Below are 18,051 nucleotides of genomic sequence, written 5' to 3'. Positions count from 1 at the left end.
GATAAGACTTTGCCTTCCATCACAGTGAGGAGATGTTGGAGATCCACTGTGATGAATGTTTAAATAAACAGTGTTAAGTGTGGGTCTTGGGTTTTGTATGTAATGTAAAACTGTAGAAAATGCAATTTCGTTCAAACCAAGTTGTTTGAATGACAATAAAAGGCATTCCGTTCCATTTAAGAAGGTCAACATTGTGGAGGGTATATGGAAAGAGCTGCCAGAGGAAGTGATAAACGTGATGTTAAAATGGAAAGGTACAGAGAAGATTTACGAGGATTTTGCTTGGACTCGAGGGCCTAAGCTATAGGGAAAGGTTGAGCACGCTAGGACTTTACTCGTTGGAGCACAGGCGGATGAGGTATGATCTTATAAAGATTTATAAGGTGTATCAGAGGTATAGATAAGTTAAATGCACACTTTATCCAGAGTGGGAGAATCAAGAACCATAGGTTTAAGGTGAGGGGGTAAGATTTAATGAGAACCTTTGGGGCAACTTTCTTTATACAAAGGGTGGTAGGTATATGGGACAAGTCACTGGAAGAAGTAGTGGAGACATGTACGGTCACAAAGTTAAAACTCCCCATTTTGGACAGGTACATGGATAGGACAGGTTTGGAGAGATATAGGCCAAACTCAAGACAGGTGGGACCAGTGTAGATGGGGCATTCTGGTTGGCATAAGCAAGTTGGGCCAAAGGGCTTGTTTCCACGCTGAGTTACTCACTAAAGGTAGGCACAAGTAGATTTAAAAGGCATTTGGACAGATTCATAGATAGGTAAAGATATGGATATGGGCCAAAGGCAGGCAAATATGACTAGCTTAGGAAGGTACCTTGGTTGGCATGGATGAATTTGGGTCAAAAGGCTGTAACTATGCTCTGTGACTCTTCCTTACAGATACTTCTCTCCACCGAAATTACAGGAATCACTGAACCCAGATTTAACCTGGGCAGGTTCTCAAGGTTAACATATCGATACAATCAAAGTAAGTGGGTAGACTGGTGGGAGAAAAGAAGAATAATGAAAACCAAAATGCCAGTAACTACATCGCACAACATCAGAAATCGGTACTATAAGGGATGAGCAGATTTGTTTAAAAATATGCATTTCCCACTAGGCACAGGCTGCAGTCTAGCGCAATAGAGCTTGTGGAGTGTACAGCAGGGGAACAGGCCATATGATCCATCTTGTCCATGCCAACTAAATTAGTATTCTGGGCTAGTCCCAGTGTTTGGGCCTGTATTAGCCCATATCCTCCAAACCTTTCCTATCTATTTATCTGTCCCAATGTTTTTTTAAAAATTATAAATGTATAACTCAAACCCGCAAGTCTGACAACATCCTAGTGAAGATGTTCTTTCCAACTTAATGACATCTTTTCTAAAGTTGCGCAACCAGAACTGTACCAGGTAGGCATTCCAAATCAAAACTTCCAAGAATTGTTAGTATCAATGATATGTGTTGAAAACTTGGACGTAGACCTTTTATTCCAAGCTTCACAACATGAATCAGCGCCATTTTGCTCCATAAGAAAAAAAAGTGTGCTTCTTTCACAGAAACAACTAAACATAAGGCTGCTTTTACAAAAGTAACCTTAAAATAATATGCTTTTTGTTATTTATAAATATGGAAAGTCTTTGGTTTGAATCTCATTTAAAAATTCACAAACATAACATGTATGCAATAATTATATAATCTACCATGGGTGGTTTCATTTAGAATCTAACTTTTGTTGATATAAATAACAATTGCAGGAGGCCAAAGACATTAGAAGGAAAAGGGAACGAATGACAGTAATTTTAGTGACACTGCAAGCTCCCCAGTCACCAATTTATCAATTGATTTGCAAAAGGTATAATTGATATTTGAAGGAAGGAGCTGGATGGGAACAGGGTCGAAGAGCAGAATTGCAGGGCTGCTTCCCACTTAGGTAGGGAGAAGCTTAGTAAAATAATACTACATTACAATGTGTTTGTTTTACTAAATTTATTACAAATTTGGAAAGTTAATTTCCCATTATATAAAGGAAATCTGCTTTGTTTCTTTGAATTGTTTGTTGATTGTAAACCAAAACCATAAATCTTAAACAATCAAGATTATTCAGTATGTTCATCTGTTGTAAAAGTAATACATTTCATGACTGACATGGCAGCCAATTAGTTTTTTAGGTACAAGGGACTGCTTTGGGTTTTTTGTTATGAGCTTGATTGGTTGTAATGTCAGTAAGATTTCTTAAACACCACACTGAATACTGGTAATACATGATAACATCCTGTCAAATATTCATGATATTAAATACTTTTTCTCCTTTAACTAATGTCTAGTTCAGAATCTGTGTGCGATGGAGGAAGTTCAAGCATCTTCTGGTAAATTGCATAATGCTTGGAACTGAGGTAGACTCCAAAGGCAGCTTGAAGGATTAGCACAAAACTTAATTTCTTCATAATTGGCTGACAAACAGCAACCCAGAATCTTATTATATTTCCTTTTTCTGGCATTGGGCTTGTATTGTACCTGGAAAAAAAATATAATGGAATTAGAAACTAGATATATAATAGTTTAGTTTAGAGATATTGTGTGGAAACAGGCCCTTCAGCCCACCGAGTCCACACTGACCAGCGATGCCCACACACTTGGTTCTTGGTTTCTTGGTCCTCCAAAATTTTCCAAATGGAATTTAAACTGGAGTGGTGGAGGGAGGACTTAAGCCAGAAAGGGTTATTGGGAAGAAAGAGCTACTTTAAATTTAGTTGCATCTGGTTGGGTAACTATAGTAGGGTGGAGATTATTCCATGCTTTAATTGTGCGGGGGAAGAACGAATTGCTGTAGACATCTGTCTTTGTAGCTGGGATCACAAATTGGATCGAATGCTCTCGTCTGCTCCTAATTGGTTTGGGTTTGGTGTAGGTCTTGTAATCTATGTCGAGCTGACCATTTAACATTTTGTAAAAACAAGTCAAACGGTGAGCTTCACGTCTGTCTTGGAGAGGGTTCCACCCTAACACTATCCTGCACACACTCGAGACAATTTACGATTATACCAAGCCAATTAACCTACAAACCTGTACGTCTTTGGAGTATGGGAGGAAACCTGAGATCTTAGAAAAATCTCATGTAGGTCACAGGGAGAAAGTGCAAACTTGGTACAGACAAAGCACTCGTCTTATCGGGTTCTAGTCAGGATCGAACCCTGGTCTCTGGCACTGTAAGGCAGCAACTCCACCGGTGTGCCGCAGTGCTTGTATATTTGTATTTAGAGAAGCAAAATGTTCCTTAGTTCAATATAAACTCTCAAGAAAAAAAAGTAACACACTATAGGCGGGAAAGCACAAGCTTGGATAGATAGGGACAGAGAAGCAACAGAATTAATGTCACACCATTTGGCAAATATTAGTCCCAGTGTGCGTGGGTGCATACCCCAAGCAAGTTACATTCAAACCTTTCAGTTCACGATGGTAGTTCTTGGTCTTTTATGCTTTTTGGATGTCATCGAATTCTGGATTTTATTTGGCAAAAGTTTAAACTAATTTAAGCTCTCGCTTGTTTAGCCAGTATGCTTTTTATTAGTGAGATAATCTTAAATGAGAGGACACACTTCTGAATTAAAGACCAGTCATTTAAGAAATTTCTGAAATTCTCTACCCAGAATTTTGAAAAGTCACACTTATTATCTTTAAAGTAGAGATGTTTTTCTTTTCGATAGAGCAGGTGGATTAATGGTTTATGGGGATCTGGCACAGAGGAGGATTTGAGGCCAGGATACATCAGCCATGATTATACTGAATGGCAAGGCAGGCTTGAGGGGCCAGGTGGCCTGCTCCTGCTCCTCTTTGGTGTTCTTGATATCATGATTGCTTATAATTTTTCGACAGAATAGAAACCAGTATTTAAATTAAAAAATACCAATACATTTTATAGAACAACAAATACAGGTCCTCCCCAGGCTATCGTTCTTGTAAACTGATCGTAACCTGAGGACATGATCAGGCATTTGTCAGAGGTGATGTTGCTGGTTTGTTTTTTTAGAAAACCTTCCTGAATAGAAAATTCCGCTCTGAGATGATCTATGGAAGGAATCTCAAATTCTATACTCTGTATTTTGCAACCGGGAGGTCAAAGATGCTTTGATTCGAGACAACCATATAGACCTTCTACTAAAGGAGGTTATATGTTTTTCACAATTAATATTGAAAATACGTATTCACAATATTACAAATCAATTTAGACACTGGACTGAAATATTGTGACCATCACATTCCTCACCTGAAGACAGCAGAGGGAACTACAGAATCAAAACATTAAGATGGTTTTATAGTGGTGCAGTTGTCCTTACCTTGTTGCAAGCCCAGCATTTATAGGCAAGGCCAAAACAATGGGATATAGCCCCCCACCAAGAGAAGCTACCAATCCTCCTCTGACTAGAGCGCATGTGGGACAGTTTAAATCACCTATAAAAATAAATACATAACTTGTTTCAACGTAAAATTGTTACAGCATGCCTTTTAGCATTATTTTAAAACAGACATTCAATTGATACAGGCAAGATACATCATCCTTACAATCCATGCCCCCTCCCCCAACCCCAGGGCTGCTAGTTTACAACCTTGTTTCCCTTCTTTTTCCATCAGCTAACAGAGAGAATAAAATTGATATTTTATTCAGGAAAAGTATTAATATGTTACACAATGCATATTCTGCATTAGGTAAGGTCAGTTTCTTCCTTTTCCCCAAAGTATTAAAATTAATCAAAATTAATATAGGACAAAGGCTGCCAGAAAATACTTTGCTCTATAAATAGGAATATTGCTTATTGAATCCAGGCAGGATAAGTATAAATATATATATTTTTTTAATTTTTAAATAGACAAGAGCCTTTACTAACCTGAAAGCAAAGGTTTTGATACAACAGCATTATATCCTGCTACAGTCGACAAAAATGGAAGGACTGCCATAGGCAAATTGGACGTAAATCGAGCCTGTGCAATATTGAGGACTCTCCGAAAGAAACTGTTGGCAATTAAACCAGCAAATGCTGAATTTATCCCAAGGTAGAAAGGTCCATAGGCAAAGAATGTTCTGGAGAAAAAGAATACACATAGTTTTCATTTACAAATCTCAACTATTAATAATAAGCTAACATAGAACATCAATGGTGTTTAGGACAGGTGATTCAGAGTTACAGAAGTTCAAGTACAAACTAATGAATGCCATCCCGAGTGCAGAGACGATTCCACATTCAGTTGGAGTCATAGACAGACGCTTGACAACTGTGGCAAAGCTTGCATATGATCATTATCTACAAGGCGAAACTGGGTACAAGCAGTAATGACACATCTCTTTCAGATGATCTCAATGCTTTTTAAGCATGGTTTGAAAGGCAGAACAACGAGACACCTACGAGTCAGCATAGCCCCGTGATCTCAGTTTCTGAGGCGAAGGTCAAGATGGTGATTCCATCCAAAGCAGCCGATCCCAAAGTGTGGGCAAACTGGCGTGAATAGTCAAGGATGCCTTCAATCTATCGCTTCTACCATCTGAGATTCCCATCTGCTTCAAAAAGTACCCAAGAAGAGTATGCAGCCTAATGACTACTGGCAAGTAGTACTTGCATCTACCAAAATGAAGTGCTTCAAAGAGGTTGGTTGAAGAAGGATTTTGGTCCGAAACATCGCCCATTCCTTCTCTCCAAAGATGCTGCCTGTCCCGCTGAGTTACACCAGCATTTTCTATCTATATCTATATTAGAACTTAGACATATGTTCTTTGTGGGGTAGAGATCAAAGTCAAAAATCATAAGGCTGCAGTGCAGGAGAAACAATTTCCAATGTCAACTGTTTTATGAAATTTTCCAATGATTAGCTGTTTGAGAATAACTGAAGGTGCCATGGCATTCCATATTTCCTGATTTTAAGAAGCCTCAATGTCCAATTTCATTACCCATTCCTTAATATTCTAGAATTGTGAGCAACTGTCTGGATTTTCTTGCATCCCCTAGTTCCATTCCTTTGTAGATCTTTTACTTGACTATATTGTTTGTTTTAGCAAAAACTTGTAGTCCCAATGGTATGCTGCCAATATATATTTACTCTTTTTAAATTTCCAGAGATAATCCAGTCTCCACATGTATCAGTAATTTGCCGTTAGACAGTCTAAATGACCATTTAGAACATAGAAAACTCTGTGATAGAAAGGAAGACTTGCATTCTTAATTGTTTTGCAAATCTTAGTTTTTAAGTGAACGCATCATGGCAACCAATTTGGGAACAGCCCCACAGGTAATATTGAAATAATAACCAGATTCAATTTTTTAGGATGGTAAATACAGATTAGGCATCTTGGAAAACTCCCCAGCTCCTTTAAATCTAGAGACAGCTGGGAGGCTTTGTAAAGTACACTGGGATCTCACATTAGACTTTGTAAAGTACACTGGGATCTCTCATAATAAGACATTGAACATGCTAGAATTGCAAAAAAAGTGCAGAAAAGTATAGAAAAACACAGGTGACCGATTGTATCCATGCTGGTTTTAATAAAAAGTGGTGATTGGATGGCAGCCTCGCCATCAGTCTGTCTCGTCCTTTTCTTCTTTTGTTGTTTTTAGTCTGTTTTAGTGCTACTATTGGATAATAGTAGCACTAATAGTAGCATTTACGTTAGAAATATGGAATGTTATAGTGGAAAAATACAAATTAAAAAGAGGGGTTCACGCATTGAAGTGGTTCGCATATGACTCAAAGTTTAAGCCAGGGGTGTATGATTCAAAATTCAAAGAATGGGCACAAAAAGGCATAACGGCAATGTATACAGTTTCAGAAAATGGCGAGTTTATGAGCTTCCAAGATTTAAGGTCAAAGTATGGTCTCGAAAACAAAGATTTTTTTAGATGCAATTAAGAGACTACTTTATAAAAGAGGTAAGGCCAGAACTAGATGAAACTTCAAATAATGTGATCAACGTGCTTGTGGATGCATACAAACAGAAGGGGTCTCGGGTCATCTCTGCTTTCTACCAAGCTCTGGTGGAAAGCGAGGGAGAATCAACGCTCTACATAAAAACAAAATGGGAAGCAGATTCAAATAACAGAAGAAGAATGGTATCAAATGTGTGAAACACAATGTTCATCCACAACCTCACTAGTATGGAGAGAATTTCGCTGGAAGAATCTATCTCGCTTTTTTATAACACCCGAAATAAAAAGCAGACAACTTGCTGTCCAACAACACTGTTGGAGGCTGTGTGGGAGTACGGAGGCAGACCACTCGCATATTTTCTGGAACTGTGTAAAGATAAGGCCATACTGGGAAAATGTTAATGCAGCTGTAAATAATATCTTGGGTTATAAAATCCCAAATACCTGCCCTGTGATGTATCTGGGGCGTATTAAAGATAGTGTAAAAATAGAAGATACATATTTGATTAAAGTTTTGCTTGCAGCAAGTAAGAAGGCCATTACCAGGCAGTGGCTTAATGAAAAAAGTCCAAAACAGGAACAGTGGTTAGAAATTGTGCGAGACATCTTTAATATGGAGAAATTGACATATTCCTTGAGAGTCAAGGAGAATTCATTTGAGAAGATCTGGGAAAAATGGACTGTTTATTTGAGCCATGACACCAATTAGATAAATGCCGAGCTAGATATGGGAAGATTGCGTTATATAGAACTAGATGGTATGTTTGTATGAATGTTGAATTATCTCCAGATAACTAATCAATGTAATGTTTTTTCTTTTTTTAATTTGGTAAGTGAACCACACGGTCTTATTCCAATTTTTTAATTTATTTACTTCTTTTCCCCCCCCCCCCCCCCCCATCTACTTATTTTTTTATTTTGATTGCTGTTTTTCTTACTTTGTTTTATTTATGGTGATGGTGTTGCACTGTTTTGAAAATATCTCTTAAAAATCAATAGAAATTTAAGTGAAAAAAAAAGTATGTTTTAGTGGATTTTTGTATTATGTAGGGGGTGGGGGAAACCTTTTTAAATCTCTTTCCCCGATAGAGATGCAACTTCTTTCGTATCGCATCTCTGTCTGCACTGCGGCCTAACATCGTGGAAATGGCGGTCCCTTTGCTGGGGATCGACTTCTGCAGACTTAGACCTAACATCGTGGAGCTCGTGGTCCCTTAATTAGGGATCGATTTCGGGAGAATTTCAACCAGTCCCTCAAACCTGTACTGTTCCTGCCTGCTTCAAAGTCTCCAACCTGTACCCAAAAAGAAGCTTGCTTAAGACTACAGACTTGAACATACCGTGGACTTGTGCTCGCTGAAAAATATTGTGATTCCCCCTGTGGACCCTCTGCCCTTAATTAGGCCTACACTTCATCCTCGCACCTAGACCGCCAGGGGACCTATGCAAGGATTTTGTTTGATGATTTTAGCTCTGCATTCAACACCATTGTGCTACAGCCACTGCACTCCAAACTCTTCAAGTGAACACCTCTGTCAGTGCTTGAAACCTCTGTCAGTAGAACCAACCTCCTGACAGGCAGCTGAGAAAACACAAGCTGAAACACATCTCGGGCATAGGAGCACCGCAATGAGATGACTGCACCTTCCAAGCTTCTAGTTTACCCTGCCATCAGGATGGGGAGTAATCTGCCATCAGACGGGAAGACAGCTGGCATCCTGGCGCATTTGTAACAGCCTGGAGCTCAATGCCCTTAAGAGAGTGGAATTGATAGCAGACTTTAGGAGAGCTCACCCTCTCCTCCCCTCACTAACCATCAACAACACCACAGTCACATCTGTGGAGTATTTTAAGTTCCTTGGAACCATCATCACCAAGGCACATCGACACTTCCTCTGGCTGAGAAAAAACAAGCTGGCTGCAGCTAGAGTCTATCCTCACCTTGTCCATCATGGTCTGGTTTGGCTCTGCCACCAAGCACGACATCTGGAGGCTGCAGCTAATCGTCCGATCAGATGAGGTTATTGATTGCAACCTTCCCCCCACATTGACGAACTGAACACTGCAAGGATGCGAGCGGGTAAGATTATCTCAGACCCCTCTCACCCTGGCCATAAACACTTTGAAGCACTTCCCTCTGGAAGGAGACTCCAAACTGTCAAAGCCGGCCAGATATAAAAACTGCTTTTTTCCACGAACAGTAGGTCTACTCAATAACCAAAGGTCTGTAGCCTCCTTTTGCTCTGGTATTTTATTTCATTCACAAGTTTAAACTGTAATGTTTTATTATTAATGTTTAATGTTTTATGTGTCATTTATTGTTACTGTATGTCGTCTTGTTACTTGCGAGTGGAGTACTAAGGCAAATTTCTTGAATGTGTACATACTTACTTGGCCAATAAACGTATTCACCATTCATTCATTTAGGATGGCCAGGTTACAGTTTGCCAAGATATACTTAAAAGAGCAACCATAGTTCTGGAAAAAGGTCTTGTGGACAGATGAGATGAAGATTAACATATCAGTGATGGCAAGAGCAAAGTATGGAGGAGAGAAGGAACTGCCCAAGATCCAAAGCATACCAACGCATCTGTGAAACACTGTGTTGGGGGTGTTATGACCTGGGCATGTATGGTTGCTGAAGGTACTGGCTCACTTATCTTCATTATGATACAACTGCTGATGGTAGTAACAATTCTGAAGGGTATAAACACATCCTATCTGCTCAAGTTCAAACAAATGCCTCAAAACTCATTGGCCGGTGGTTCATTCTACCGCAAGACAATGATCCCAAACATACTGCTAAAGCAACAAAGGAGTTTTTCAAAGCTAAAAAATGGTCAATTCTTGAGTGGCCAAGTCAATCACCCTATCTGAACCCAATTGAGCATGCCTTTTGTATGCTGAAGAGAAAACTGAAAGGGACTAGCCCCCAAAACAAGCATAAGCTAAAGATGGCTGCAATACAGGCCTGGCAGAGCATCACCTGAGAAGATACCCAGTAACTGGTGATGTCCATGAATCGTAGACTTCAAGCAGTCATTACATGCAGAGGATATGCAACAAAATACTAAACATGACTACTTTCATTGACATGACATTGCTCTGTCACAACCATTATGGTGCCCTGAAATGGGGGGGGGGGGTGGGGACTGTGTATAAACACTGCTGTAATTTCTACATGGTGAAACCAAAATGTATAAAAATGTCCTTTATTAAAATCTGACAATGTGCACTTTAAACACATGTGATTTTTTTTCTATTACAAATTTCAAATTGTGGAGTACAGAGGCAAATAAATAAATGATGGATGTTTGTCCCAAACATTATGGAGGGCACTGTAGGTCTAAAGTGCAGCAGCACCAGCAATCAGTGCATGTACAATTTAAAATCTCTTGTAAAAGAGGATATAAAAATACTGGAGGACATTAAAAAATGATGAAATAGTAAATAATCCTTGATCTTGAAGAAAGGCCAATAATGTAACAGATTAATTCAATATCCCAGCTCTTGGAAGATAGAAACACTTCAAGTTTACTTTTAACAACAAGATTGATTCTGCCATATCCGTATTACTGATGAATGGAATGTTTTCTTCAATTACATTTAATCTTTTACCTATTTACTGAATCTGCCTCCTGGATATTGACCTCTGCTTAATGAAATATGCTTTTCTTATCAACTTTAAACAATCCCTTCTGATTTTATTCACCACAAATAAAAACAGCCTAAGCATATTAAAATCTTTCTTCTGAACAATAATTCTCCAGTCCTGTCACACCCTCAAAGCTGGAGTATATTTTCTTGTACCTTCAGATCCTTCCTGAAATGTGATAGCACTGTGAAAGATAATAGTTTTCTAAAGAGCTGTCTGCTCTCTGCTTTTGTATTCTACATCTTGGTCAGTAAAGGGAAGAATATCAGGTGTATTTCCTGTTAGTGCATTAAATGAGGCATTGATTTGCATACAAAAGCCTCTCTGTTCCTTTACATTTTCCAAATTCTACCATTTAATGTCCAATTTCTATTATCTTCCTTTCATTGAGAGTTTTGCATTCATCTTCTCAGTTCACATTGGAAAACTACTTGCTTTTACTTTTTTGACTAGTCTGAAAGGCTTGTTGGAATCCATAAAACAAAGTACTGGGGGAATTCAACAAGTCAGGCAGCATCTGTGGAGGGAAATGGACAGAATGTTTTGGGACCCCTCTTCAGACTGACTGTGTATTCTTGGAATGAATAACACAAAGTAGGACCTATTATTTGATGATTTGGTAGTTTTCTTTTAAGGAAGGGTTCAAATAAAAATGGAATACCCTTGTCAATGTGGATAGCATCTCCACATTTCTTATAAGAGTAACTGGGTCAAGAAAATAAGCTACCCATCTGTCATCTCTTGAAATCTTATTTGCTACAAAGAGAAGTTATTTCTAGAAACTGCAGGAACCTCCTCTTTTCAGATTCTAAGAAATGGTTCACCATCACTGGCTACAATTTGTACCACACTCAAAAAAACAATTATTCATTTCTGAACTTCAAGAATGAAAAGGAACATACTGATCTCATAGACCTCTCAGCTCAATAAAAAAAAATCTATCCAGGAAGAGCCTTCAGTACGACACACACACAAATAGCCCAAAAAATTGTAGGCATTAAGTAAAACAAGAGTAGGTAGGCTTGCCAGGGTCTACTTCGCTAGTCAAAGGTTGCCCTATTCATAAACCACATATGTACAATTACACAAATGGCTTCCATCGCCACCTTTACAGATCATGCTTGTTTCAGTTAACTTAAAAAAAATGTAACTTAAAATTAATTTGGTTTAAGCAAACATGAATATAGGTCCACTTATATTATTAAATTCTTGAACAGCCTATACTGAAATACATCACTACTTATAGTACGTGTAGATTGGTTACTCCACACTAACCAAGTGTAGTGCTTTATTAGTAGAAGCTCCGCTTACTACACGGTTTATATCAAATATACTACTAGAGGAGCTCCTCTAGTATCTTTAGTTTATATTATCAGAACTCAGCTCATGCTGGCCAAATATCTGATAAGATCTTTGATGTTGCCAGTCTAATCGTCGTCACATTGCTATAATAACATGCTGAAGTGTACTGTAAGTAAACTATGTTGTACCATGTTGTGATAATGACTGGGTCATTTACAGTACGTAACATCATACAAGTTGTATTGGAGGGATTGATATAAAGTAACCCACCTGTCCAATTCGGGAAGACGTTCAAACCGTTCAATGAGCATTTCCATCACATTTGGGCTGGGATTATTATTTTGATGATCTTGTCCAAGTAATGTAACATTGTCTGCCATTATCGTTGCCTACAAATATTTATAATTTAAAATTAAATATTGCAAACTACCAATCCTCTACACTATCAATTAAAAAATGGCGTCAGATTAATAAACCCGAATGTGTACAATTTATATGAATAAACCGCGCAACAAAACACATTTATCAATATGAAGGTAGACAAAAGTGCTGGAGAAACTCAGCGGGTGCAGCATCTGCCATAGATACATCTATCATAGCAGCATCTATTATAGATGCTGCTGCACCCGCTGAGTTTCTCCAGCACTTCTGTCCACCTTCGATTTTCCAGCATCTGCAGTTCCTTCTTAAACACATTTATCAATGCGTTCGTTTTAACAGTGGGAAAATGTGCCGTGATTTCAGCAATTAGTGCAAGCATCTTTTGCAAAATAAAACAAACACAAAAATACCTGAGCAAGATCTTCTGCACCCGACTGACAACAAGTGGAACAGTTGCCGAGATCAGTGAGGAAAAAGACGAAATTCACTAACTTACTAAAGTAAAACTGCAGATGCTGGAGAATCGAAGGTTACACTGTGTAACCAGTAAACTGTCAGATGTTCGCTTGGCCTCCAAATGAGCCCAGCTTGCCGGCCGCAGACATGTTCATCACCTGACCGACCGACCGACCTGTCCCCTCGTCGTCCCTCCTCCCCTGCCGAGTCAGCGGAAGACCCGCCCCCTTGCGCAGCTCCGATAGGCTGTTCCTGGCCGTCACCGGCCGGCTCCCCGTTCCCGAATGGTGGATCCAAACGCCACTCAACGGCAACGCGAGCTGCTTCCGTTAGCGAGCGGGTGCCGCTTGGCTGCGACCGACCGTTGGGCGAGAATCGGAGCCAGAGGGAGAGGCGGGCGGAGACGGGCAGAGCGGGAGCCGGCAGCTCCCCTGGTGCACGCACCTATACAAGTATTGCCTTTCACTGGGAGGTGCGTTTGAAATTATTCCGCATGCTATATCTATTTAAGCAGAGGAGATAAATACAAGTATGAATAAACATTCTCGGCAGGTGTCGCGCTATGTTTTTGGCCCTTTAATCCGGATTTCATGCTCAACCCGTATCAGCATCACCGGGGAATGAAGACACCAGCTCCTGTCTGGTCTTTTCCCCACGTCTTCGCCGTGTGTCACTTTTTAATATGTTACCTGTTATGATCTGAGATGGGTAGTGCCCATGGTTATTTTTATTATACATTAAATCCTAAAAGAGGCTGTAAACCCTAATGCATCGCTGAAACTTAAACACGATTACTCTTTTGAAATCATAATGTGCTGCGATCGCATTGTCCTGATTGTTTGTGGAAATTATTCTTGATTTGTATCCTTCATCTGTGTTTGGGGAAATATATTTGATTGTTTTTATTTTCTTTTTTTTTAAAGACACAAACAGTTGCACGGGATGGTGGGTATGGCCACCATGAGCAGCTTCTACAAGGAATGAGAAATTGATATGAAAACAACACAATATATTGCACTTTGAATGTCTGGACGCTTAGTGCGGGCATCTGCTGCAGTTTTTCCCCCCAGTACATCTTCGCTCCTGGCTCGGTCAAACAGCGCATCGACACCTGACTGCAAATCCTAACAAGCTGCCAAAATAAATAATTGGGGAAAAGAAAACAGATTGTCATCCCGGAAAGGAATAGCATGGAATAAACACGATCTTTGAACATATCGATTTGGATATTAAAAGTTGTGAAGATTGCGTCTTTCCCATTAAAATAATCGAATCCTTGTGAGATTGGACTGGATTGAATTATCGCAATATAGCATCTGGAAATTTATTTTCTCCAGTTTTAAAATAGTTTCTTCATGAAGTTTTTATCCGAAGTTTTCTTGATGTGGGCATGTGTGTGTGCGTAATAGAGAGAGTGGGTTGTTTCTATTAGAACAGTCATTGGGCATTCGTTACGAAGGAGGTTTAACTATTGACGGTGCGTGACAGCAGTTTGATGGGAGTGAGAAGAGGAAAACACGAGCCGTGTCGGGTGCCAGCATCTCGAGAGCTGGAGAAAGTTGATGCTAATAAAAAACAAACCCCACATTCTGAAAGAAAAATGCCAGTGAAAAAACAAGGTGAGTTAAGTTTAAAGTCATCGTGATTCGCATGCATTAACGTTAGATATTTTAATAATCACTATAAACATGCCTAATACTTTAACGTTAGTTTTCAGGCGTCGTAGTATTTTCAGGAGATAAACTCAATCCATTACTTAAACAAAGTTTGATAGGATTCTTAATCGATGAAATGAAAACATGTTTAAGATACTAATTTCGAACTTTTAAATAAACTATTAAATACTGACCTCTATTTAAGATTTTTCCTGGTATTTTGTTACTTAAGTTACGCTGGGAAATTTTATTTCCATGTGCTTATTGCTTATTTGCCATGCATTAAGTTTCCAAAGTTAAGTAACTTAATTCGACTTCCATCTGCTGGGTTATTAAACATTTTTTTCATTTCAACCGATTGAAATTAAGTAAGTCATTAACCGTTGCCTTGTTGAATGTGCAGCACCCATTGATGTACAAATAAAAATGCGAGTTCTACATTTATTGGGGTAGGAATTCTGTGTAGAAGTTCAGTTCTCTAACCTTTTTACCTTCCGTTCATTGCATTTTTGCAGTTACTGATTAGCTCAACCCAATGTTGATCTCCGCTTTAGTTCCCAATATAAAACAATAATTTCTCACTGTTCAGTTCAGTTTGGTTTATTGCCACGTGTACTGAGGTGCAGTTAAAAGCTTTTGTTATGTGCTAACCAGTCAGCAGAAAGACAATACATGATTACGATCAATCCATTTGGTGATGGGTGATGCTTCCAGTTGGGGCCTCCTTTGGCGATAGGTGATGCTTCTGATTGGGGCCTCCTTGAGACAAAGTAACAAACAGATACTGGAATCAAAATACATGATTTTATTTAGAAAGTAGGAAGGTTTTACGAGCAAGAAGAGTCCAGACCTGAAATGTTGTCTGACCTGCTGAGTTCTTCTTGTCTAGGGATCTTGGCTTCCAGTTTTCCACTTTGCATAGAAAATTTCCTATATTTCATTTTTTCCCCTGACTGTCTTAGAAGTATTATTTAAATTCTCATTGCTCTTTATTCCCTACCAAAAACAGATATTACTTGTCAATTCATTGAATTGTCTTAACTACTTGTACTATCTCTCTTAATCTCCTGTACATGAAAATATAAACTACCTTAATGAAATGTATCCTCATAATTGAAATCTTGGTTGCTGTGTTTCATGTGGTCTGCACTGCATCTTCACCGTGTTTAGTCGATTCATTTTAAAGCATCACTCAAAATAGATCTTTCACAATGAATGGTTTGTCTATGTAACTAGTAGCGTGGATAGGGGAGAACCAGTGGATGTGGTGTATCTGGACTTCCAGAAGGCTTTCGACAAGGTCCCACATAAGAGATTAGTATACAAACTTAAAGCACAAGGCATTGGGGGTTCAGTATTGATGTGGATAGCGAACTGGCTGGCAAACAGGAAGCAAAGAGTAGGAGTAAACGGGTCCTTTTCACAATGGCAGGCAGTGACTAATGGGGTACCGCAAGGCTCAGTGCTGGGACCCCAGCTATTTACAATATATATTAATGATCTGGATGAGGGAATTGAAGGCAATATCTCCAAGTTTGCGGATGACACTAAGCTGGGGGGCAGTGTTAGCTGTGAGGAGGATGCTAGGAGACTGCAAGGTGACTTGGATAGGCTGGGTGAGTGGGCAAATGTTTGGCAGATGCAGTATAATGTGGATAAATGTGAGGTTATCCATTTTGGTGGCAAAAACGGGAAAGCAGACTATTATCTAAATGGTGGCCGATTGGGAAAGGGGGAGATGCAGCGAGACCTGGGTGTCATGGTACACCAGTCATTGAAGGTAGGCATGCAGGTGCAGCAGGCAGTAAAGAAAGCGAATGGTATGTTAGCTTTCATTGCAAAAGGATTTGAGTATAGGAGCAGGGAGGTTCTACTGCAGTTGTACAGGGTCTTGGTGAGACCACACCTGGAGTATTGCGTACAGTTTTGGTCTCCAAATCTGAGGAAGGACATTATTGCCATAGAGGGAGTGCAGAGACGGTTCACCAGACTGATTCCTGGGATGTCAGGACTGTCTTAGGAAGAAAGACTGGATAGACTTGGTTTATACTCTCTAGAATTTAGGAGATTGAGAGGGGATCTTATAGAAACTTACAAAATTCTTAAGGGGTTGGACAGGCTAGATGCAGGAAGATTGTTCCCGATGTTAGGGAAGTCCAGGACAAGGGGTCACAGCTTAAGGATAAGGGGGAAATCCTTTAAAACCGAGATGAGAAGAACTTTTTTCACACAGAGAGTGGTGAATCTCTGGAACTCTCTGCCACAGAGGGTAGTTGAGGCCAGTTCATTGGCTATATTTAAGAGGGTTAGATGTGGCCCTTGTGGCTAAGGGGATCAGGGGGTATGGAGAGAAGGCAGGTACGGGATACTGAGTTGGATGATCAGCCATGATCATATTGAATGGCGGTGCAGGTTCGAAGGGCCGAATGGCCTACTCCTGCACCTAATTTCTATGTTTCTATGTTTCTATGGCTGTATTTGAATTCCAGTGCACGTTTTGAATGAGGCAATATGACAATGGATATGACAGTGATTTTTAAGCATCGGATTACAGTACAGGTCCTAGGGCATTGAATCCAAGACATGTATGTGAATTCTTCCATGGAACTGGGGAATTTTAATTCAAGAGTAGTGCGGTGACACAGCTGGTAGAACTGCTGCCTCACAGCGCCAGCTATCCAGATTTAATCCCTGTGTGGAGTTTGCACGTTCTCTCTGACTATATGTATTTCTTCCAGATGCTCCGGTTTCCTCCCAAACTTGTATGGGATTGTCGGTTTATTGGCCTCTATAGAATTCACCCTAATGTGTATCGAATGAATGCGAAAGTGACATCACATAGAGCTGGTGTAAACTAGTTTGATGGTTGGCATGGACTCGGTGAGCCGAAGGGCCTGTTTCCAAGTTGTATCTTTAAACTAAACTATGTAATTAGATATTTCTCAAGTTTTTTTTTGTAGAAAAAGCCCAGGCCGGTAATACTATTTGGAAAATATTACATTGGTTAATAAAGAAAAAATACTGTATTTATCTGCAACCACCCACAATTCATTTATTCTGTGTTTAGCTTGGAAAATACAATATTAACATTGAGTATGATGGGAAACCCTTTTCCAGTAATAGGTATTTCAGATCTTTCACGATTAGTAAGATTAGCATTTCTGAGGAGGGTTCAGTGGTGATAGGCAAATATAAATTTTGAAATCTTCAGTGCACTCAAAACACTCTTGTCCAGTTTTAATCCTGGATATAATTCAATTTGTTTACTGATTAAGTATGTGCTGACCTACATTTGTTTGCACCTCAGTCACTTGAAAACCAATATTGTTTTTTTAAACCCCTCTTCCCAACTTAAGTTTCTTGTTAGCTATTTTTTCAGCCATTTATTTTGTACTCTTAACCTTCATCTGGAGACTTTACCCTGTCTTCACTCCCAATTTGTCAATATTCCTTTGAATCTCTCTTAGGCCAATTTCTAGTTCCATTGCTGCAGTTCAAATATAATCTTCATGGCAGTATTCTTCACATCGAATATTTAGATGATTTTTTCTCCTCGTTTAATCAACAGAGTTGGAAATGTCAAATTTATAGCACACCATGGGACTATACTCAGATATTTTTATACAATGTCAGGCATTCATGGTGACTTTGGAAATGAAATGGTTAATATTTCAGGTCGATTATTTAAAAAA

At 39.3% G+C, this 18,051-nt stretch overlaps 2 protein-coding genes across 2 annotated transcripts in view; one reads left to right on the top strand and one right to left on the bottom strand.

Annotated features, from left to right (window-relative positions):
- Nucleotides 1-1,456: 1,456 nt before the first annotated feature.
- Nucleotides 1,457-12,779, bottom strand: tmem126a (transmembrane protein 126A). The gene is made up of 5 exons (XM_055637217.1): nucleotides 12,659-12,779; nucleotides 12,138-12,256; nucleotides 4,883-5,076; nucleotides 4,334-4,448; nucleotides 1,457-2,513 (listed from the first exon to the last, which is right to left on the bottom strand). Exons 2-5 carry the CDS (start codon nucleotides 12,245-12,247, stop codon nucleotides 2,309-2,311), a joined length of 624 nt encoding a protein of 207 aa, XP_055493192.1. The 5' UTR covers nucleotides 12,248-12,256; nucleotides 12,659-12,779; the 3' UTR covers nucleotides 1,457-2,308.
- Nucleotides 12,780-12,984: 205 nt separating this feature from the next.
- LOC129698425 (disks large homolog 2-like) overlaps nucleotides 12,985-18,051 on the top strand; it is a 633,990-nt gene continuing 628,923 nt past the window's right edge. The window contains exons 1-2 of the mRNA XM_055637570.1: nucleotides 12,985-13,176; nucleotides 13,628-14,323. Of these exons, the coding sequence (XP_055493545.1) occupies nucleotides 14,200-14,323 (124 nt within the window). The 5' untranslated portion in view covers nucleotides 12,985-13,176; nucleotides 13,628-14,199. The remainder of the gene's footprint in view (nucleotides 13,177-13,627; nucleotides 14,324-18,051) is intronic.

Source organism: Leucoraja erinacea, chromosome 6 (assembly GCF_028641065.1).
Source record: "Leucoraja erinacea ecotype New England chromosome 6, Leri_hhj_1, whole genome shotgun sequence".
NCBI classification, from domain to species: domain Eukaryota; kingdom Metazoa; phylum Chordata; class Chondrichthyes; order Rajiformes; family Rajidae; genus Leucoraja; species Leucoraja erinaceus.
Note: the sequence above shows the minus strand (reverse complement) of the source record. Positions and strands in the feature narration are given on the sequence as shown.